This window comes from Megalobrama amblycephala, linkage group LG18, assembly GCF_018812025.1.
Source record: "Megalobrama amblycephala isolate DHTTF-2021 linkage group LG18, ASM1881202v1, whole genome shotgun sequence".
Lineage (NCBI taxonomy): Eukaryota > Metazoa > Chordata > Actinopteri > Cypriniformes > Xenocyprididae > Megalobrama > Megalobrama amblycephala.
Window position 1 is genome coordinate 1,269,450 of NC_063061.1, and position 24,288 is coordinate 1,293,737.

The 24,288-nt window shown below is 37.1% G+C and overlaps 1 protein-coding gene across 2 annotated transcripts; it reads left to right on the top strand.

The window, feature by feature from the left end:
• Window positions 1-9,804: 9,804 nt before the first annotated feature.
• On the top strand, window positions 9,805-23,992 carry rnf14 (ring finger protein 14). Of its 2 annotated transcripts, XR_007181188.1 has the most exons (9): window positions 9,805-9,940; window positions 12,313-12,473; window positions 12,565-12,695; window positions 14,709-15,200; window positions 17,708-17,936; window positions 18,116-18,288; window positions 18,960-19,090; window positions 23,202-23,378; window positions 23,411-23,992. XR_007181188.1 is itself a non-coding variant. In XM_048165327.1 (8 exons), exons 2-8 carry the CDS (start codon window positions 12,323-12,325, stop codon window positions 23,257-23,259), a joined length of 1,365 nt encoding a protein of 454 aa, XP_048021284.1. In that variant the 5' UTR covers window positions 9,805-9,940; window positions 12,313-12,322; the 3' UTR covers window positions 23,260-23,992. The 2 variants fall into 2 exon arrangements, 1 of the variants encoding a protein (XP_048021284.1); XM_048165327.1 differs by having other exon boundaries at window positions 23,202-23,992.
• The last annotated feature ends 296 nt before the right edge of the window (window positions 23,993-24,288 follow it).

Genomic DNA, 24,288 nt, shown 5'->3' on the forward strand with positions numbered 1-24,288 from the left:
TAATTAAGAGAAGCTCCGACAAAAGTGACTTGAACGCACCTGACATCATAAATATGAACTTCCAAGGAGGACTTGAAGGCATCATATGTTCCCATATGTTCCTGTGATATTCCCAGTGGTGATGTGTCGTAGTGAATGAATCAGTGTTTTTGAGAGAATCTTTTAATTGAACAGATCGCTTTCATACAATGGCTCATATTTCTTATTCACTGAAATCTCTCCACTTTGAAGCTCTGTTTTCATTGTGTGACTTCTTTGGTGGCTTCTCCAGCCTGTAAATGCCTAATATAGCATGAGCCAATTGTTTTCAAGTGAGGGCTACTAAACGAATACTACCAGCTTTGCAGAATCAAATTGCAAATTGCAAATGCTTTGACAATATGAATGTAAAAATATCGATCATGCCAAGGAACTTAAGACTGAAAACTGAACGAAAAATGACAAGTCATTCATCCATTCAGTATGTGAGTCAGTCTTGTTTAACAAGGAGGAAAAGTGGATGCAATGCAAAGATGCACTAAACATAACCCTAAATATATGGAAATAAAATTTGTTTTGCTGTCATTTGTGGTGAAAACATCTATGGTGCTTACAGTTGTGTGTAGCAATGTCATTACCTTGTGAAACAACTGCACTTGTTCATGAACAAAATAAATTAATCGGGCATCTTGACTGACTGCACAAAAAGGGGCATATCGGTCACTAAAAATTAGTCATTCTTTTTCACAGTAATGACAGAATAGTTTTTAAATTTTAAATGTGACTTATGATACTGACAATACAATAATATGACAAAGATGCTACTGAAATGTATTCACACAATAGAGGAAAAAATAGATCCTATGTTCCCAGAGTCCTTTTTCTGAATTTTTAATGCGATTGGCATGCAACACGCATTACCGCCATTGTAAGGATTGTGGATCATGATCTATTAATGCAGTGATTTTCAACCCTGGTCCTGGGGATCCACCGCTCTACACATTTTGTATGTCATTTGCTGTGTCCCAATTCGCATACTACAGTATCTGTTCTAAATAGTATTTGAAATTATTAGAATTAGTGCGTCCCAAATCGTAGTTGAAATGAGTATTGCAAAGATACCCAGATTTTTTTCCCTGGTTGGAATCCGAAGTGCAGATCCCTGCAAACTCTAATGGCTGATACTGCCCACAACCCATTGCGCACTGATTTGTGTGCATATCTGATTGAAATCTGAACAGATTTAGCAAGTGTGAACGGCAAAAAAATCACATTAAATGCAATTTTTACAAATTTGTTTTGAGCTAAGTTACATTCATATGTGGTTTGAAATCCTATTCAAATCGCATTTCTGGAAACCCGTCATACCTTCAGTCCAAATCTGATTATTTGTGTATCCGAATGGAATCTGATCTAAAATTATTGTCACAACTGTTCAGATTTGATTTGCGTGTCCATGCCGCTCTTCCGCTTTCTGGGACATCTGCATTGGTTTCTATGGCAATGACGTTGTGTTGGTAGGCACACACCAACAACAACAACTGCAGCATGGAGGGGTTTGCAATAGAGATGTTGTCTTATTTATAACATGACAATGTGTATCCGCTGCGCTGGACTACTACTCTTCTGAAGCAGAGCCTGAAACAAAGGAGGCTGGTATGAGCGGCTTTATTTCATGCCGTTGTCTCCGCTGGTTTCAAAACACGTCTCCGTTATATTGTCATTTTCTGCTCGTCCGGCACTTTGCAACAACACAACCTTGTTTCCGCAGCAAATTTTATCATGTTTCCTAACATTTACGTTTTACCAGGCGTGAGGAAAATCACATAAACCACGCAAAATCAGATCAGAGCACGGGTTTCCAGAAATGCGATTTGCATAGGATTTCAAACCACATATGAATGTAGTTCGAAATGGATTTGTAAAAATGGCATTTTTGTGTTCTTTTTGGCCGTTCACACTTGCTAAATCGGATCGGATTTCAATAGAATATGCACAAAAATTGGATTTGGACCAACATTCTGAACGTAGCCTCTGACTGCTCTGGGTAGCGTTTCCCAAAAGCATCGTAAGCCTAAGATGATCGTAGCTTCATTGGTTTCAATGGAGCTACGATCAACTTAAGCTTACGATGCTTTTGGGAAACGCAGCCCTGATCGAATTTTACGCGGTTTATGTGATTTTCTCATGCTAAACGTCAGATGTTGTTAGGAAACAAGGTTGTGTTGTTGCAAAGGGCAGACGAGCACAAAATGACAATATAACAGAGACATGTTTTGAAACTGGCGGAGACGACAGCACGGAATTAAGTCGCTCATACCAGCTTCTTATGATTTTGCCGATGCCTCAGATGACGCAAATGTACGGATCCCCGCACATGACATGCAAGAATTTTTTTTTATTGACTTACTAATTTGTTCCCTCGATTTAATAAGTCGTGCGCACAATTTACTATTTCGTTCCCTCGATTTATAAATTATGCGCATGATTTATAAATCGAGGGAACGAAATAGTAAATCGCGGCACGTTTTAGTAAATCAAGGGAACGAAATAGTAAATCGTGCGCACATTTTAGTAAATCGAGGGAACGAAATAGTAAATCGTGCGCACATTTTAGTAAATCGAGGGAACGAAATAGTAAATCGTACAAACGTTTTAGTAAATTGAGGGAACGAAATAGTAAATTGTGGCACGTTTTAGTAAATCGAGGGAACAAAATAGTAAATCATGTGCACATTTTAGAAAATCGAGGGAACGAAATAGTAAATCGTGCGCACATTTTAGTAAATCGAGGGAACGAAATAGTAAATCGTGCGCACATTTTAGTAAATCGAGGGAACGAAATAGTAAATCGTGCGCACATTTTAGTAAATCGAGGGAACGAAATAGTAAATCGTGCGCACATTTTAGAAAATCGAGGGAACGAAATAGTAAATCGTGCGCACATTTTAGAAAATCGAGGGAACGAAATAGTAAATCGTACGCACATTTTAGAAAATCGAGGGAACGAAATAGTAAATCGTGCGCACATTTTAGTAAATCGAGGGAACGAAATAGTAAATCGTGCGCACATTTTAGAAAATCGAGGGAACGAAATAGTAAATCGTGCGCACATTTTAGTAAATCGAGGGAACGAAATAGTAAATCGTACGCACATTTTAGAAAATCGAGGGAACGAAATAGTAAATCGTGCGCACATTTTAGTAAATCGAGGGAACGAAATAGTAAATCGTACAAACGTTTTAGTAAATCGAGGGAACGAAATAGTAAATTGTGGCACGTTTTAGTAAATCGAGGGAACAAAATAGTAAATCATGTGCACATTTTAGAAAATCGAGGGAACAAAATAGTAAATCATGTGCACATTTTAGAAAATCGAGGGAACGAAATAGTAAATCGTGCGCACATTTTAGTAAATCGAGGGAACGAAATAGTAAATCGTGCGCACATTTTAGAAAATCGAGGGAACGAAATAGTAAATCGTGCGCACATTTTAGAAAATCGAGGGAACGAAATAGTAAATCGTACGCACATTTTAGAAAATCGAGGGAACGAAATAGTAAATCGTGCGCACATTTTAGTAAATCGAGGGAACGAAATAGTAAATCGTGCGCACATTTTAGAAAATCGAGGGAACGAAATAGTAAATCGTGCGCACATTTTAGTAAATCGAGGGAACGAAATAGTAAATCGTACGCACATTTTAGAAAATCGAGGGAACGAAATAGTAAATCGTGCGCACATTTTAGTAAATCGAGGGAACGAAATAGTAAATCGTACAAACGTTTTAGTAAATCGAGGGAACGAAATAGTAAATTGTGGCACGTTTTAGTAAATCGAGGGAACAAAATAGTAAATCATGTGCACATTTTAGAAAATCGAGGGAACGAAATAGTAAATCGTGCGCACATTTTAGTAAATCGAGGGAACGAAATAGTAAATCGTGGCACGTTTTAGTAAATCGAGGGAACAAAATAGTAAATCGTGCGCACATTTTAGTAAATCGAGGGAACGAAATAGTAAATCGTGCGCACATTTTAGTAAATCGAGGGAACGAAATAGTAAATCGTACAAACGTTTTAGTAAATTGAGGGAACTAAATAGTAAATTGTGGCACGTTTTAGTAAATTGAGGGAACAAAATAGTAAATCATGTGCACATTTTAGAAAATCGAGGGAACGAAATAGTAAATTGTGCGCACATTTTAGTAAATCGAGGGAACGAAATAGTAAATCGTGCGCACATTTTAGAAAATCGAGGGAACGAAATAGTAAATCGTGGCACGTTTTAGTAAATCGAGGGAACAAAGTAGTAAATCGTGCGCACATTTTAGTAAATCGAGGGAACGAAATAGTAAATCGTGCGCACATTTTAGTCAATCGAGGGAACGAAATAGTAAATCGTACAAACGTTTTAGTAAATTGAGGGAACGAAATAGTAAATCGTGGCACGTTTTAGTAAATCGAGGGAACAAAATAGTAAATCATGTGCACATTTAAGAAAATCGAGGGAACGAAATAGTAAATCGTGGCACGTTTTAGTAAATCGAGGGAACAAAATAGTAAATCGTGGCACGTTTTAGTAAATCGAGGGAACAAAATAGTAAATCGTACAAACGTTTTAGTAAATCGAGGGAACGAAATAGTAAATTGTGGCACGTTTTAGTAAATCGAGGGAACAAAATAGTAAATCATGTGCACATTTTAGAAAATCGAGGGAACGAAATAGTAAATCGTGCGCACATTTTAGTAAATCGAGGGAACGAAATAGTAAATCGTGGCACGTTTTAGTAAATCGAGGGAACAAAATAGTAAATCGTGCGCACATTTTAGTAAATCGAGGGAACGAAATAGTAAATCGTGCGCACATTTTAGAAAATTGAGGGAACGAAATAGTAAATCGTGCGCACATTTTAGTAAATCGAGGGAACGAAATAGTAAATCGTACAAACGTTTTAGTAAATCGAGGGAACGAAATAGTAAATCGTGGCACGTTTTAGTAAATCGAGGGAACAAAATAGTAAATCGTGGCACGTTTTAGTAAATCGAGGGAACAAAATAGTAAATCATGTGCACATTTTAGAAAATCAAGGGAACGAAATAGTAAATCGTGCGCACATTTTAGTAAATCGAGGGAACGAAATAGTAAATCATGTGCACATTTTAGTAAATCGAGGGAACGAAATAGTAAATCGTGGCACGTTTTAGTAAATCGAGGGAACAAAATAGTAAATCATGTGCACGTTTTAGTAAATCGAGGGAACAAAATAGTAAATCGTGGCACGTTTTAGTAAATCGAGGGAACAAAATAGTAAATCGTGGCACGTTTTAGTAAATCGAGGGAACAAAATAGTAAATCATGTGCATGTTTTAGTAAATCGAGGGAACAAAATAGTAAATCGTGGCACGTTTTAGTAAATCGAGGGAACAAAATAGTAAATCGTGCGCACATTTTAGTAAATCGAGGGAACGAAATAGTAAATCGTACAAACGTTTTAGTAAATTGAGGGAACGAAATAGTAAATCGTGGCACGTTTTAGTAAATCGAGGGAACAAAATAGTAAATCATGTGCACATTTTAGAAAATCGAGGGAACGAAATAGTAAATCGTGGCACGTTTTAGTAAATCGAGGGAACAAAATAGTAAATCGTGGCACGTTTTAGTAAATCGAGGGAACAAAATAGTAAATCGTACAAACGTTTTAGTAAATCGAGGGAACGAAATAGTAAATTGTGGCACGATTTAGTAAATCGAGGGAACAAAATAGTAAATCATGTGCACATTTTAGAAAATCGAGAGAACGAAATAGTAAATCGTGCGCACATTTTAGTAAATCGAGGGAACGAAATAGTAAATCGTGGCACGTTTTAGTAAATCGAGGGAACAAAATAGTAAATCGTGCGCACATTTTAGTAAATCGAGGGAACGAAATAGTAAATCGTACAAACGTTTTAGTAAATTGAGGGAACGAAATAGTAAATCGTGGCACGTTTTAGTAAATCGAGGGAACAAAATAGTAAATCATGTGCACATTTTAGAAAATCGAGGGAACGAAATAGTAAATCGTGGCACGTTTTAGTAAATCGAGGGAACAAAATAGTAAATTGTGGCACGTTTTAGTAAATCGAGGGAACAAAATAGTAAATCGTACAAACGTTTTAGTAAATCGAGGGAACGAAATAGTAAATTGTGGCACGTTTTAGTAAATCGAGGGAACAAAATAGTAAATCATGTGCACATTTTAGAAAATCGAGGGAACGAAATAGTAAATCGTGCGCACATTTTAGTAAATCGAGGGAACGAAATAGTAAATCGTGGCACGTTTTAGTAAATCGAGGGAACAAAATAGTAAATCGTGCGCACATTTTAGTAAATCGAGGGAACGAAATAGTAAATCGTGCGCACATTTTAGTAAATCGAGGGAACGAAATAGTAAATCGTACAAACGTTTTAGTAAATTGAGGGAACGAAATAGTAAATTGTGGCACGTTTTAGTAAATCGAGGGAACAAAATAGTAAATCATGTGCACATTTTAGAAAATCGAGGGAACGAAATAGTAAATCGTGCGCACATTTTAGTAAATCGAGGGAACGAAATAGTAAATCGTGCGCACATTTTAGAAAATCGAGGGAACGAAATAGTAAATCATGTGCACATTTTAGAAAATCGAGGGAACGAAATAGTAAATCGTGGCACGTTTTAGTAAATCGAGGGAACAAAATAGTAAATCGTGGCACGTTTTAGTAAATCGAGGGAACAAAATAGTAAATCGTACAAACGTTTTAGTAAATCGAGGGAACGAAATAGTAAATTGTGGCACGTTTTAATAAATCGAGGGAACAAAATAGTAAATCGTGCACATTTTAGAAAATCGAGGGAACGAAATAGTAAATCGTGCGCACATTTTAGTAAATCGAGGGAACGAAATAGTAAATCGTGCGCACGTTTTAGAAAATCGAGGGAACGAAATAGTAAATCGTGCGCACATTTTAGTAAATCGAGGGAACAAATTAAATTGTACAAATGACATTGTCATATTGTAAATAAGACAACATCTGTATTGCAAACCCTCCATGTTGCAGTTGTTGACCTATCAATGCAACGTCATTGCCATAGAACGAAAAAATTTGAATTATGTGCTGTAATACTATCTCATCCAAAACACAGCACAGTGATTGGACATACAGAATTTCTTTTCACAAAAATGCAGAAATGCACAGAAACTGATGACGTTGACATGTAGTCTCACATTGTGATGTTGCTTCAACTTAAGAACAAAATGGCTCAGAAAAATGAAAAAAATAACCCCTTAATAAATTCCCTTTAGGTATGAACATAAAAAGGGTTACCAATGTTTTCAGCAATGTGCAACCTGTATCTGATAAAAATGTTTTTACTGTTTTATGGCCCTCTAAATGTGGTGATATGCACTTTCAGTTTTAACATATTCATCAAGACATATAATAGGCCTATATGTAATTCTAAGTTTATTCAGGAACCATAACATGCAGTTAATCCTGTAATTTCTGGACAGCAAGTGGTAATGAAATTGTTGATATTGGCTAAACAAGCTTTAGGACACCCACATATTAACAATACTCATCTAAATATAGGGCATTCAGGTCTTAATTCAATATTTATAATAGGAAAACATGAACCAGCCTATTGCAAAGAGACAATAATGGAGCATGTGCTTCTTCACTGTTCACCAAGTAAAAAAGAAAAGCTGTTTGCAATGGGTGTAATTAACATAATGCAAAATCTTCAGGAGAAAGTATAGCTACAGATTAAATTATATAAGATTAACTTGTTTAACAGGACTTAGGTTTCAAATATCCTTCTTATTATCAGCCGGGAGAGATTGGATGAGATGAGATGGAGATGAGAAACGAAGCTTTTCGAAACTCCGAATGAATTGAACCAATTGCTTCACAAATTGATTCACTGTTTCGAAGCGCTCGAATCACTGCGCGCTGGTGACCCCTGCTGGTCAAAACGGTGTAAATGCAACGAAAACTCAGTATAAAACACCTTTTTAAATCCAACTGCTATTGTTTTATTGAAAGTTTTATCAATGAAATTGAATCTACAAATCATCAAATATCATTAAATGTAAGTGTCTGTAATAATATGTGTTGTTTTATTAATTTGTAGGGCTTGTTTTTGCGTTTTATGGAGGATGTTGCTAGTCAGGCCAATAAGAGACCATTTATTATACAAATGTGTCATTACAAATGTCTACAACTTTATAAATCATCGAGATCAGGTGAAAACCATATGGACACTGGCTCGTGAGGCCTGCATTCACAGCCTGACATATACTCTCTCAAGATCCATAAAGGTACTAAAAACATACTCAGTTCATGCGAGTTAAGTAGACGAGAATACTTTTTGTACGCCAAAAAAAAAAATAAAAATAATAAATAATAATAATAATAACGACTTTTCAATAATATAATGATGGGCCGATTTCAAAACACTGCTTTGGAGCTTTACGAATCGAATCAGGGACTCGTATCTCCTATCAAACGGATAAACTGCTGAAATCATGTGACTCTGGAGCTCCGATTCACAGATTCGATTCTCAAAGCTCCGAAGCAGTATTTTGAAATCGGCCCATGTATTGTTGAAAAGTCGTTTTTTGGCGCACAAAAGTAATAAATGTGAGTAATAAATGACATTATTTTAATTTTTGGCTGAACTAACCCTTGAAGACGTAACGAAGCCTGAAATCACGTGACTATGGCAGTTTGATACGCGCTCTGAATCACTGATTCGAAACAAAAGATTCACAAATGTTTCGAAGCTTCACGAAGCAGTGTTTTGAAAACGCCCATCACGACACAATAACACAGTTTTATGTGATTGGTGCTCTTCAGCCACTTTTGACCGAAAAATTTTCTATTTTGAAATGTTAAAAAATTGCAGCTTCATCAGAATGGTACAAAACTTGGTTACTTTTATGGCAAAAAAAAAAAAAAAGTCACGTGGTATTTTTTATGAATTCTCTTTCTAACACAATGTTTAGGTTTGACTAACACTTCAAATCAATATTTCTTACAAAAATATATCTAAAACTTAAGTTTTCTTAAGAAACAGTCTTTGAGAATGTCTAAATATATATTCATATCCTCAACCTAAACAAATTAGGTAAATATGTCCAAAAACAACTAGGGAATTCACAAGCCTCTCCATAGAGCGCTGTACAAGTATCTAGTGGTTACACCATGGTATTACACATTTTTCTTTTTATACTCTCACCAGATGGCGCTAAAAAATATATATATATATATATATATATATATATATATATATATATATATATATATATATATATATATATATATAATTTTATTTATTTTTTTTTAAAGGCCTATACTCTATTTTAACCTGAAATACTGCATTGATTGAAAAATAGTGAAAAAATATTAGATTTTTTTTTTTTTTTTTTTTTTTTTTTTCAATGGGAAAAATTGATCATAATTACTGCATAAATATTAATTAGTATCATTAAACACTCTCAAAATACAAAATAAAAAGTAAAAATATTATTGAACAAAAATAAATTACATTGGTTTTGCTGAGGAAGAAAAAAATTTAATTTTAGGGGTCCAGTCACTTTTGTCCGTGAAGAGCACAAGTGTGGCTCCCAAACGAGGAGCACCAGAGACAGTAGAGCAGGTTTTGATAGTATGTAAAGCATATGAAAGAGAAAGGAAGAATTTTAAGGAAGAATTAATGATATCAAAAATTCAAAATAAATAATATACTAAGTGATGGTCCAAACAAATGAATGCAATGATGAAATTTATTAGGATGAGTGGGTTAAAAAATAGTATTCTCTTCACACTCCATGACGGTAGGTGGCGGTGTGCAGCTCTGACGTTGGTTCGCAACCCGCCATTAAAGCAAAAGAAGAAGAAGCGGCAGTTGTTGAAGTTACAGCAGGCACAGAGCAAGGTATGTGTTTTACAAGTTAATATCTTTACAGGTCGCAGTTCATATAATTAAAAAAGGGAAATATCTAAACTCCACATTCAGCTGGACCGTGTTCGTAGGATGACACAGCGCCGTAAAGATATTAGATTCGTCTTTGAGATTCGCTCCTCAGGGAATCATCTGACATTTCCTCACAGTACAACACCTATGCGAGGTTTGACAAAAACATGTAACAAAACAACACATTTTAACAATCTAAACAGTTGTTGTCAGGCTCACAATGAGGTGCTAGACTTACTACAGGTGAGACTTTTCCCTTTGTAAGTTACTCAATTATTGTAAGGATAAGAATCATTAGGCTATGATTCTCATAAATGTTATTATATTCATATTACAGTAGGTTACTTTTAGTCTAAGGGTGCTAATATCTCCCTTTATATGTTCAGGATGCAATTATATTACTGATATATTCACTATAATTCACATAAATGTTATTATTTTCATATTCCAGTAGGTTACTTTTAGTCTAAGAGTGCTAATATCTCCTTTTATATGTCCAGGATGCAATTATATTACTGATATATTCACTATAATTCACATAAATGTTATTATTTTCATATTCCAGTAGGTTACTTTTAGTCTAAGTGCCAATATCTCCCTTTATATGTCCAGGATGCAATTATATTACTGATATATTCACTATAATTCACATAAATGTTATTATTTTCATATTCCAGTAGGTTACTTTTAGTCTAAGAGTGCCAATATCTCCCTTTATATGTCCAGGATGCAATTATATTACTGATATATTCACTATAATTCACATAAATGTTATTATTTTCATATTCCAGTAGGTTACTTTTAGTCTAAGAGTGCTAATATCTCCCTTTATATGTTCAGGATGCAATTCTATTACTGATATATTCACTATAATTCACATAAATGTTATTATTTTCATATTCCAGTAGGTTACCTTTAGTCTAAGAGTGCCAATATCTCCCTTTATATGTCCAGGATGCAATTATATTACTGATATATTCACTATAATTCACATAAATGTTATTATTTTCATATTCCAGTAGGTTACTTTTAGTCTAAGAGTGCCAATATCTCCCTTTATATGTCCAGGATGCAATTATATTACTGATATATTCACTATAATTCACATAAATGTTATTATTTTCATATTCCAGTAGGTTACTTTTAGTCTAAGGGTGCTAATATATCCCTTTATATGTTCAGGATGCAATTATATTACTGATATATTCACTATAATTCACATAAATGTTATTATTTTCATATTCTAGTAGGTTACTTTTAGTCTAAGGGTGCTAATATCTCCCTTTATATGTCCAGGATGCAATTATTTTACTGATATATTCACTATAATTCACATAAATGTTATTATTTTCATATTCCAGTAGGTTACTTTTAGTCTAAGGGTGCTAATATATCCCTTTATATGTTCAGGATGCAATTATATTACTGATATATTCACTATAATTCACATAAATGTTATTATTTTCATATTCTAGTAGGTTACTTTTAGTCTAAGGGTGCTAATATCTCCCTTTATATGTCCAGGATGCAATTATTTTACTGATATATTCACTATAATTCACATAAATGTTATTATTTTCATATTCCAGTAGGTTACTTTTAGTCTAAGAGTGCTAATATCTCCCTTTATATGTTCAGGATGCAATTATATTACTGATATATTCACTATAATTCACATATATGTTATTATTTTCATATTCTAGTAAGTTACTTTTAGTCTAAGAGTGCCAATATCTCTCTTTATATGTCCAGGATGCAATTATTTTACTGATATATTCACTATAATTCACCTAAATTTTGATTTCACATTACAAATGTTGTAGTAGGTGAACAGACTCATTTATTGCATATTATCAAACTCCATTTGTCTCCTGTGTTATGAGCAGTATAGTCGGTGTAAATTGTTTCAGAATAATGATAAAATTTACATTGATCATCCTGTTGTAAAGTTTACACACTGATCCGAAGTTTACCTAGTCTGTTTCCTCCTTGAGCGTCAATTAATGTTTGTACGTTTTGTAATAGTTGTGTATGAATCAGTGTTAATTTTGACAGCACATTTTGATTTAGTTTTAGTCGCTTTTGAACCACTTCGTTTGGGTAAATTCAAGGGATGGTTGATTATGATTTCACTTTTTTAACTTTAGTTAGTGTGTAATGTTGCTGTTTGAGCATAAACAACATCTGCAAAGTTACGACACTCAAAGTTCAATGCAAAGAGAGATCTTTTCTTTTACAGAAATCGCTTTTTGAGAACTACAAATGGCTTCCAATACTCATGACGCTTTACAAAATATAAACCTAAATGTTACATGATTTTATATTAATTTCAGGAATGTTCAAATGTCAGACGACCAGGAAGCGAAAAAAGATGAACTGCTTGCTCTAACAAGCATATATGATGAAGAGGAGTTTAACAGGGTGGAATCAGGAAACGAGGGTGAGATTCATCTGTGCCTAGAGCTTCCTCCTCACTTCAAGCTGCTAGTCAAGGGTGAGACTCTTTTTCTTAGTGGATATTTAAACCTTGTTCTAACATAGTCATAGAGTCATGTTTTATACACACACATTGTTTTTTTTTTCAGGACAGACATCCACAGAGTATGACATATCATTTCTACCTCCACTGGTTCTGAGTTTTGAACTCCCTGCAGATTACCCTTCAGTATCGTCTCCTATCTTTACTATAAGCTGCAAATGGCTCACAAGAGTCCAGGTGAGTCCTATTTAGTGATGTGCAGGGTTGGATTAAGTACACATATCAGTACACATACTGGAGTAAAAGTACAGATACTTTATTAAAATATTGCTTCTATAAAAGTATTAAGAACTCCTTTTTAATTTTACTTGTAAGTACTTGATTTTTAATGTACTGAGTATTAAAAGTAAAAATATACTGATTGAAGAATGTTTATTTTGTAATTTTCCGAATGCTTCGCGATTCTCTCTTGAATCGATCCTGAGCTTAGTTTTTAACAGCAGATGGCGCTGCATGCTTTACAAACGGCCGTCTGCTTGCTTCCACACACCACTTGAACCCTCTATAAAATAAAATTGCAGTGGGTTGTTTATATTAATCTCACATCATAAAAGCATTCTGAGGTGCAAGTACATAACCGAACGCACAAGCGCTCTTCTTCATGTGCATTTGAGCGTGTGGTTAAAAACTAGCCTAGAGCGCCATCTGCTGTTAAAAACTAAGCTCAGAATCAATTGACCCTTCGTAAAGACCCGCCCCCCTTAGTTACTGTTGCTTTGTCCGCTGTCACGCCACACAGAGTGAAAAATACATCGTGGAGCAAAGAGGACACTGACAACACGTCGACAGACAAGACAGAGCAGGTTACTTATGATATTAAACAAAGTCCCAGCTTTCAAATTGTAATTTTCGAATGTGGCTCTTTAATGTGTCGTGACAGATCGCTGTAGCGCCTCAGCTCAAGCGGCTTGTGAACCGATCATCTCTTCCTACTAGTCCATTTATAGCATCAAATAAACATGAATGGACATCAGAAGGAATGTTGTTTCAAACGCGGAAAGACGTAAATACAGTCCTCCCCTAGAGTTAAACAGTTGAGTTTTACTGTTTTCGAATCCATTCAGCCGATCTCCGGGTCTGGCGGTACCACTTTTAGCATAGCTTAGCATAGTTCATTGAATCTCATTGAAATTTTCCGTCGGCCTTAAGTACACAACGTAACTACAGAAGAGTCAAGTTTTAAATAGGAAAAATATCTAAAGTCTTTGGTCATTTTTGAGCGAGATGCTAACGGTCTAATCAGATTCAATGAACTATGCTAAGCTATGCTAAAAGTGGTACCGCCAGACCCGGAGATCGGCTGAATGGATTTGAAAACGGTAAAACTCAACTGTTTAACTCTACGGGAGTTGGAAAATGAGCCTATTTTCAAAAAAAGTGGAGTGTTCCTTTAACTCCTGACTGCTTTGTCGGACAAAATGGCGGATTCTTCGTTATGATTGGTTAGATCGCTTGTCAATCAATCTCCCGGCGAAGGGTCAATTCAAGAGAGAATCGCAATATTTTCGGAAAAACACAGAATCGATTCACGAATCGAGATGAATCAATTTATTGGTGACGATGATGTGGACATTTTCATTTACAATAATCAATCCTTAAATTAATAAGTGTTTGTAACTGACCGGATGATTAGATCAGTGAGATCTTGAGAACAGCTGCAATCGGATCAGTCCAGTTTGTGAATGAATCCTTTGGTGCGATTTGTGAACCAGATTTACAGGTTCATTGAAGAGAATCAGCTTGTTCATGAAAGGACACCGCTATCGTGTCTTGAAGCTTGTAACGATTTCTTCAGTTCAAAATAATGAGGAATGACATGTTTTTAGGAAATGTAGTGGAGTAAAAAGTACAATATTATGCTTTAGAAGGTAGTGAAGTAAAAGTTTCTCAAACTAAAAATACTAAATATTAAAGTACAGATACTTGAGAAATGTAATTAAGTAAGTATTAATTAAATGTAATTACTTCATTACTGTCTACCACTGAAAATGTGGCATCCCAATCAACTTGACCCAGGAAGTCTGACATTGGTGATTGGTGTTAGTTTGGGGATCTCAAGTTTGTTCGACCAATGGAAGTCTGGGAAATGTTTGGGTTCTTGGATTATTTTTCTGCTGCAGTGTAATATTTCTGATGTGATTGATTTGTGGCGTTCTATAATAATCTCATCTTCCACTCTCACTCCATCAGATCACTGCACTTTGCAGGAGACTGGATGAGCTTTGGGAGGAGAACCAAGGCAATGTGGTCCTTTTTACCTGGATCCAGTTCCTAAAGGAAGAGACTCTTGAATTCCTGGGAATCCAGTCTCCGCTTGAAATCCAAAGCAATTGCAGTCAGCATCAATGTGAATCTGGTCAGAAAGAAGCAGTAGAAAAAAGTAAACCACAAGATTTAGACCCGAGAGCTGTTCAAGAAGTTGACCCTCACACAGATATACTAACTCAGCTGCTGGATTTTGATGAAGCTCAGAAGCAGAAGGTGTTTGATGGGAAGGTGTTCTGTTGTGGCATCTGCTACTCTGAGAAGCTGGGATCCGACTCTTTGCTCTTCAAAGAGTGTCAGCATGTTTACTGCAAGGCCTGCATTAAGGAATACTTTCAGATCCAAATAAGAGATGGCAAAGTTCAGTACCTTAACTGCCCTGAGCCAAAGTGTATGTCCATGGCCACTCCGACACAGGTATATTTTGTCTTTTTCTGTATGATTGTGTGAGCTATGAATAGGTAATATAGGGCTCGACAATAAGGACTGCCGATGGCCCGGGGCCAGCTTGAAAGATGCTCTGTTTTTATTAGTTTATTATTTGTACATATGTTCAAGTCTTGCCGGTTTAAAGCAGTTCTAAGCACAAGAAGACACAGAAGTGAACTTAATTCATCACTCGTGGCTGTCTGCGCACACAGAAAGCCGCCTCACAGACAGCGCTTGAGTACGGAATTGAGTTTTCTTTCATGTCTTTTTTTATTTCATGGAAAAATACACACAGAATTATGTCAAAATAGCCACCATGGCAAGTATCCTTGTAAACAAACTGCTGGGCGAAAATCTGATTTATGTATTTATTTGTACAGGGAAAATTCTCTATATCTTTGCTTAGTTAAATTTCAACTGTAGTCTTTAGGCAGCAGTTACAACAATGTCCTATAGAGCAGTGTTCATTTAGTATTGGACAATACATTATTATACAATGCTCACATGACTGTTTTTCAGCCATTTTTTACACCTGTTTTTAACCCTTGTGTGTCGATTTAAACCAACAAAGTCACTCTGAGGTCCTTAGAAGACAAAAATGACAAAAACAAACTCAAAAATTTGAAGCTTTGGAGCACAGACAAAAAAAAAAAAAAAAGTGGAACAAAACCACCCACACAATTATAGCTGCATAATTTATTAAATTGGCTTTATAATACAGCAGAAAACAGAAAAAAATGCTTTATAGGCCAAACCAGAGAAAATGGTGCCCTCTGGTAAATTTTCAATAGTAAAAGTTTTCATTTTGAAGCCTATTAGCAAAGACTGCATCATTTTATAGTTGAATGGCACTGGGATAAATACTGTTTTAATGGGTTTCAATATTATAGTTTTTCTCGATTGCTAACACACAATTCATGAAACAGTTCTCATAACTATGAACAATCTCAAAACTCCACACCAGCTTGTTCAAACCTCAAACTGTCATGTCAAAATCAAATATTTTAATCAAAAACATATTCTCTTTTGTGAGAATCAAACTTTGGCCTCAGATAACACACAAAACCTAACAAATACACAGACTACTTTCCTTCCTAGAATTCATAACACTGTAATAAAACTCTAATTAGAATTCTGGAATAATTTTGCATCTCGATGTCTATTACAGTATACAACATAAATGAAAGAGTGCATAAACAGTAAAATACAACACATTACAGTATGCTGTTCAGTATGCAACACATTATTTCAGTATGCAACACATTACAGTATACTGTCTATTACAGTACAGTAAAATAAATAAGTTCACATTGTGACACTTGAGGTAATTATATTATGTGTCTTATGAGTGAGAACATGGTTAAACCTATGTAAATTGATGGCAGTTTTGCAAAAAACTGTGTGTGAAAACAGGTGAAATGTGTCAAAGGGTTAGTTCACCCAACAATGAAAATTCTGTCATTAATTTCTCACCCTCATGACGATCCACACCCGTAAGACTTTCGTTCATCTTCGGAACACAAATTAAGATCTTTTTAACGACAGCCTCCATTGACAGCCTATGCAACTACCACTTTCAAGCCTGAGAAAGGTAGTAAAGACATCATTAACCCTCTGGAGTCTGAGGCTGATTTGGGGCTTGGAGAAGTTTTGACATGCCCTGACATTTGTGCTTTTTTCAGTTGTTCATAAACATAAATAATGGTAATGAGCTGAATCACGGACTTCTGACATGGCTCTCTTTTCATACAGATTACATAAACACAGAATGTTTGTTTTCGATTTGACTTGCACGATTTAAAACCTGACATCTCAACGTTTCTTTAGACATAAGTGTCATTTTTTTGTCATTAGTATTCATAAGTTACAGTTCATTTTCTGAGAACTATCAGATTGGACTTCGTTCAGAGGGAGAGGAGAGATCACGCATCATGTTAGTTTTCTTTATTTTACAAAAAGCACAACATTGTGTTTTTACTCTGAGTGTACACAAATAAAAGAAGATATTCTATAGTTTCAATTGATATATTACTTATGTCTCTATGACAAGAAATGACGAAGTATTTTAAGTCTGTTTTGCTGCAATGTGAAAAAAATCCTGCAAAACGCGCCGGCACGTTTTCGGACCTCGGAGTTAAAGTAATCAATGTGTCTCCAGTGGTTTACCTTCAATTTTATGAAGTGATGTGAATGCTTTGTTTGCGCAATAAAACAATTTACCACAGTATTTACAAAATATTAATCACCAACACGCTTTCACGACAGCACCACATCAATGTTGCGTAGCTGTCAATGAGGGACAGAAATCTCTCAGATTTCATTAAAATCTTAATTTGTGTTCTGAAGATGAACAAAAGTCTTACAGGTTTGGAACAACATGAGGGTGAGTAATTAATGACAGAATTTTTGGGTGAACTAACCCTTTATGCATTTTGAAAAATGTGTCTTTGTTTTGAGAACTGAACAAATGGTTTGGGACATTGCTCATATAATAGGTCAAACTTCTTGTGGGCGAAGATGAATTTGCCCGCTATGATCGTCTTCTGCTGCAGTCAAGTCTGGATTTAATGGCGGATGTTGTGTACTGCCCCCGCATGAGTTGCTGTATGGCTGTAATGGTAGAGCCTGACTCCACCATGGGCATCTGTCCCTCTTGCCGATATGCCTTCTGTACCCTCTGTAAGAGAAGCTATCATGGCCTTTCGAACTGCATAGCGACTACTGGTAAGATAAAGTGTATATATACCTATTGAGTTGTCACTGCTAGCTAATTTTTTTGCCTGTTTCTGATATTAGTGTTTCCATACGTTTATTGGATGCTCAGTGACCAGCTTTCTTGCCACAGGCACTCAGTGAGTTTGTTCCCCTCTGCACAGTTCAAAAGGTGTGCTTTTCTTTAACAGATGAGCTTCGCAGTTTGCGGGATGAGTATATTAATGCAAGTGAGGAGGAAAAGAAGTTCCTTGAAAAGCGTTTTGGAAAACGGGTCATTCAGAAGGCAGTGGAGGAGTCTTTTAGCACTGAGTGGCTGAAGAGTAACACTAAACAGTGCCCTTGCTGTGGCTGTAATATAGAGGTCAGTACTAAGCTTGTATACTACATATTTTCAAAATGTACTAGGTGGGTTATCTGAATGACTAAAGCCCCTTTCACACAGAGATTACGGAAAGTACACGGATAATGTGTCCCGGGATCGTATGATTTTGGTTTGAGACATGGTAACAAATGAGAAAGAGAAGAACAGAAACAGCATGATGTACATAGTTGACTTATTAACCACGGGAGTCGAACCCGCAACCTTCATGTTGCAAGTGAACGTGGTATTGAATGAGTCCTGGTTGAAGTAGTCCGTAAATACACAAAAAAATATCAGTCCAAACAAACCACTAAAAAACAAGCAACGATTCGGGGCAAAGCACTGAAGGCAGAGCAAGAAAAGCATATATATCAAGCACGTCTAATCTGGAATTGGAATGAACCACATATTATATTGAATTATTAGACATAAATTGAATTTCGGACAATAGTGTCAAAAGTTAAAAATGTTTTTTGTAAAAAGCCTTATCTTTGTTAAAACATAATGAAAAACTAAAAAATTTAATTGAGGAAAAAACGTGGGAACCTTCTGCAAACTGAGATCTGGTGTGTTGCGCAAAGGTGTGCAATTTAGGGTAGATTCTCAGGGAAAACGCAAGACAATGAGCGGATTGACCGAAAGTGCTCTTCTCGTTTTTCCCATTTCTGTAGAAGGTACATGGCTGTAACAAGATGACCTGTTCCTCCTGTCAGAAGCATTTCTGCTGGATCTGTCTGGGAGCTCTCAGCAAAGTGAACCCCTATAGCCACTTCAACAACCCCAGCTCACCATGCTATAACCAGTGAGTTCCTTCATATACTGTCTTCAAAAAGCTCTTATATGTGTTTCAGAGCTAATGCCATTACATCCACAGTCTATACGATAATGCTTAGTAACCTGACAAGGACATGCTAATGTCCTAAACTGTTTATTGGGCAACTTTTGTCATGAAGGGTTCTTGTGATCAGCACACAATTTTTGCCTATTACCCTGATTTCACTTTGGTACCCTGACACGTTTTAAATCAAAAATCACTCCAGAAAGTAGTCAAAGTGACCACTGATACCCCATGAGTAAGAACCGGTGGCATCGTAGCATATTTTAAATGGAGCCGTGAACACTGGTTCTTTGATGCTATGCACTGGCACTGTTCTGAGCAACTTCACCCCCAAGACTACCCTGGACATTGATCATCCACAGACCAATTATACACCCGCTTACCCACTATTTTGACCAACCTCACCTCCTAAAATGCTGAGACAATGCCATTGTTCACAGACCAGTTATATGCCTGCTTAACCACTATTTTGATCAACTTCAACCACTAGACCACTCTGAATACCCAGATAATGTCTTACACCAATAGTCTTAATCTCAGCAGCTGTGAGAGTGTAGTAACTTTTCCACATGTCTGCACGTAGCCTATTTTATATGTAAAGATATTAGTCAATTATAGCAGTGGACATTTACATTTAGGGCTGGGTTGAAAATATCGATTCTCATTTTGATGAACAGATATTGATTCTTAAATCCCAAGAATCAACCTTTTACTCTATGCTGTTTATGCATGAACAAAACTTCACTAAACACTATTTGTAGTGCACCTCTCATCCAATAATTGCAGTAAGATTTGTTAGTTTTGATATGAAACAAAGTCTCAGCTTTCAAATTCATTTGATTACAAAATTCAAATAAATTATGTTTTGGCACTCTTTCATGTGGCGTGACACTGCTGTAGCCGATTCAGTTCAAGTGGAGCACACCTGAACTGATCTATTCCTCTTTACTACTAGTTATATATCAAAATATACATGAATGAACATCATAAGGTATGTTGGAAGATACAGTAGTACACCCAGTGGGAGAAACACTACTTAAAGTGTGGGAAGAGTTGATCTGTACAGCATACCCCAGTTTGTTTCTGTAACAGTGGCTGGGGACAGCAGGCGTTGTTGATCACTTCTATCAGTGTATGCCGATAAATCAGTAGACTGGTTTAGGAACTCCACTGTTACCCCCTTTCCACCAGCACGAACTGGGTGCTAGTTCAGAGCTAGTGCTAGTGCCAGTTTGGAGTCAACTGACAAGACTTCTAAGACCCGGTTTGCCTTTCCACGGGCTAGAGAGCCAGCACAGAGCCAGGTCTCACATCACTGTATACGTCTCATATTTCACAGCATATTTGAGATGCATCGGCTTCTCGCATAGCGATCGGCGCATGACATCAAAGCTCTGCGAGAACGGTCCAAAAGCACAAGGAGTCATATGCTCTACAAACGCTCCCGCGGATCTGCGGAACCCGCCGAATCGGTCCGCGCTGCTCCGATGCATCTCGAACAAGCCTTCTATCAGCAATCGTGGATGTTACACTACTGTTGATGCTCATGGCTTTGCGAACCTACATCGGCATCCAAACACGGCTCGCCGTAATTTGTTTACAGACGAAGATTACAATCGAGCTGCTATTAGCTCGATTAGCTGCTATTTCAAAAATTGCGGTCACAAGTTTCTTGTTGGTCACGGTAACCCCACCCCCAGCCCCTGACGCAAGCTGTTCTTACTTCTAGCCCAGCAATGTTTTGGTGCTACTTACGAACCACTTTTCCTGGTTCGGAGCTGGTGCTTTGTGTGTCGAAACACAAAGAACTGATTTGAAACTAGGCTCTGGCTCCGAACCAGCACTCAAACTGCCTTGGTGGAAAAGGGGTATGTGAGGACCTTGATTAAGAATGTTGGGTTAGGTCTTAACACCTGTGTCATGGAGATGTGAAGGGCTCATGGAAAGCACACTGACAGCAAGGGGAAAGGAAGTTTTTAATGAGAGACCCTTAAGGGGGGCTTGATCAAAGGGCACAAAGAAAGTCCAGAACTGTGGGAAGATCATTTTCATGATGGGAAGATTATTTTTTCAAATAATCCAGCTGGACATAGACTTCTCACTCCCTTGAGAAAGGCCCTTAGTAGGTTATGTGAACCCAGCGAGGAACCCTCAATGAAGTCTCTGACTAAAGATCACAGCCACATAGATTTTAAGAGTGGATGCCGACTTCCCCACTTCAAACAGCGATTGTAGGGGCTTACAAACTGTCTCAGTTGAACAGGATAGTGGGTTTGACTGGTGATCCGTATGTACACCAGTCCTGAAATATCTTTGATCAGCTCTCGTACATTGCCCTGTTTGAAGAGGCTCTTTTATGTAAAATTGAGTCTGACATGTGAAGTGCATGAGGACATCCTAGAACTTGCCCCAATGGCCACAATTACAGTTGTAGAAATTCCAGCCGAGGGTGTCGTACCTGCCCTCTCATTTGTGATAGAAGGTCCTTCTGTGGAGAAGTCTCCAGTGTGGTGTGGAGTGACAGCAGAAGGGGAAACCATGCCAGTGGTGGCCACTGCGGAGCATGTAGTGTTTCTTTGGACTCTGTCCAGTAGAGCATGGATGAGAGGGATTGGTGAAAAAGCGTACAGCAATAGGTCTGGCCAGTTGTGTGCAAAGGCATCCTGACCCAATGGGCTGTCCTTGTCATGCTCCGAGAACCATAGATGCCAGTGAGTTGTGTCTGTGGAGGCAAATCCACCTGTGCATCGCAAGATGTTTTCCATATGCCTTTTACTACCTCTGGATGCAGTCTTGATCGGGAAGGATTCAGGCATCTGCTGTGCCATTTTTCACACTTGCCAGGTGCATTGCCTGTAGAGCAGGGTTGTCCTGGAGGGTCCTACAGAGGTTAGCTCCAACTTCACTCAGCACACCTGCCTGGAAGTTTTTAGTATGCCTTGTAAGACCTTGATTAGCTGGTTCAGGTGTGTTTAATTGGGGTTAGAGCTAAACTCTGCAGGACAGTGGCCCTCCAGGAGCAGGATTGGACACCCCTGCTTTGGAGAGAGAAATCTGGGGTGTGCCCATGTCCAGAGCTCCTGTCTGAAAGCAAGTTGTGTTGATGACCTGGTGCCCCCAGTGATTTACATGAAAAACGGTGCACAGATTGTCTGAGCACACAAGTACATAATGACCTTGTAGGACAGAGAGGAAATCTTTTAATGCAAGCCAAACTGCACACATCTCGAGCTTATTTATATGCTCCTGTGCCTTGTGCAGTGACCATTCCACCCACACTCCCGTGTGACAGACTGTAGCACAGCTGGTCTTGGAGGCATCTGTCGATATGACTTCTCTGCGTGATTGAAGCCGACCCGTGGCCACTTTGGATAGGAGGAAGTTCCTTGAATGCCACCTCTGAAGAGTAGCCAAGAACTACGTCCACTACTGATAGACTGTTCCGTAATGTCACATTTGATGTCGCTGTAGAGCCTGTCTAATACAGCAGGCTCAGGAGCAACTGATAAAACACTGACATGGTTCTTAATCACTAATAACAAGGTGATTCAGAAAATGATTGCTCAGCAGTCGAGTAGATTGCGATTTGTACAAATAATGTGAACTAATGTGCTCTTTTTAGCATCTATTCCCATAGTGACTGCTGGAATTGGCACTCTATTGAGAATTTCTCAATAGATACTCATTTCAAACTCTGAGTTGACTGAACTACCACCAAACTGTTTCTGGAACCAATAACCACAAGCAAGCAATGTATGGGTTAACAACTGAGAGTTCAGGGTTTATGTAATGCAAACCCTGCTTTGATTTTAGATCAGCTCATTCTACAAAATGTGTTTTTGTGTATGTAAACACACTCAGACATTCTATACTATGTACAAATTAAGTCAAGGTGAGGTGTACACGTTTCTTCTTTCTATAATGGCAAGATGTACTGTGAACCCACTATCACATAGTGGTGTTCTTGGAGTGTCCTTCCTTGGCAAATACAGTTCCTGGTCTTAAAGTCATATATAATTGATTTCAGATTATTAAAAGTTTGTTAACTTGTGTGTTTACTTATTTTCTGCTCCAGATTGTTTCAGGGAATGGCACAGGAAGATGAAGGCGGCTTTGGAAGTGATGAAGACTGATGCACCATAAATGAAAAGCTTAAGGGACATAACTTCATCCAGGAAACTTTGTCCCCCATGCACTAGGGTACCACATGATCTCTCTTCAGAATGTATTTGCTTTTTTTAGCTATATATACATATATATATATATATATATATATATATATATATATATATTTTCCCCATTTTTGCTTTTCACTTTCACACATTCATATTCCAATTATTGGCATTTCTGTTGTGCATGCACACGTCCCTTCAAATAGTTTTACTGAAATTTGTGAAAACTTTTCACTGATACAGCCATGCTCCAAACCAACCTAGCAAATGTATATGCTAAAGTACAGAATATATATCTTAAATATATGAATACGGTTCCTTTGCTATAATGTTTTCTTTTAACAAGATTATTTATTTGGATATTCTCACCATTTTTGTTAATAATGTACTTTTCATCATGGAATTTTGGGCAAATGTTTAATGTTTCAGAAATGTTGGCTGGACTTCAAAGTAAATGTGTTGTCACATTATCAAGACTTTAAGTTAAAATTACATACATGTAGAGTGAAAAGTTTATCAGACTATCTCAGCTCCCTGGTTTATGCAATGCAAGTTGAAAAGAAGAGCATGTTTAGGCACTCTACCATCCAGATGATCACTGAGCTCTGCCCCTCTCTAATCTTGTCCTCAGCAAGGCAGTAATAAACAATGCTCATATAGCATCTGTATCATTTAATAAAATGCTTATATGGTTTTTGAGTAGTCTGTTATCATTATTGCATACCCACACAGACATGCAGGCTAAGCCAACTACATGTAATAATTCTGAAAAATGTTGGTGCCTAACCCCCCTCTCACTAATCATTATAGTATACCAAACAGAACATAGTCACCACCCACAACAGGAAAAAGTTCATCTAAAGGCATCAGAGGGCACAAGATGGAAACAAAGACGTTTAGTCTAGACCAGTTTTTAGGTGAAGGGGCAAAAATAATGAAACAAGGTATACCACCTTTACCATTGTCTGCAAATACATATAAGCTGACACC

Bases quoted from the DNA above. Each gene is read 5' to 3' on its own strand.
- rnf14 (XM_048165327.1), top strand. From the start codon at position 12,323: ATGTCAGACGACCAGGAAGCGAAAAAAGATGAACTGCTTGCTCTAACA. The intron at 15,201-17,707 runs GTATATTTTGTC...CTCATATAATAG, and splicing joins CCATGGCCACTCCGACACAG to GTCAAACTTCTTGTGGGCGA. The intron at 18,289-18,959 runs GTCAGTACTAAG...CCATTTCTGTAG, and splicing joins GCTGTGGCTGTAATATAGAG to AAGGTACATGGCTGTAACAA.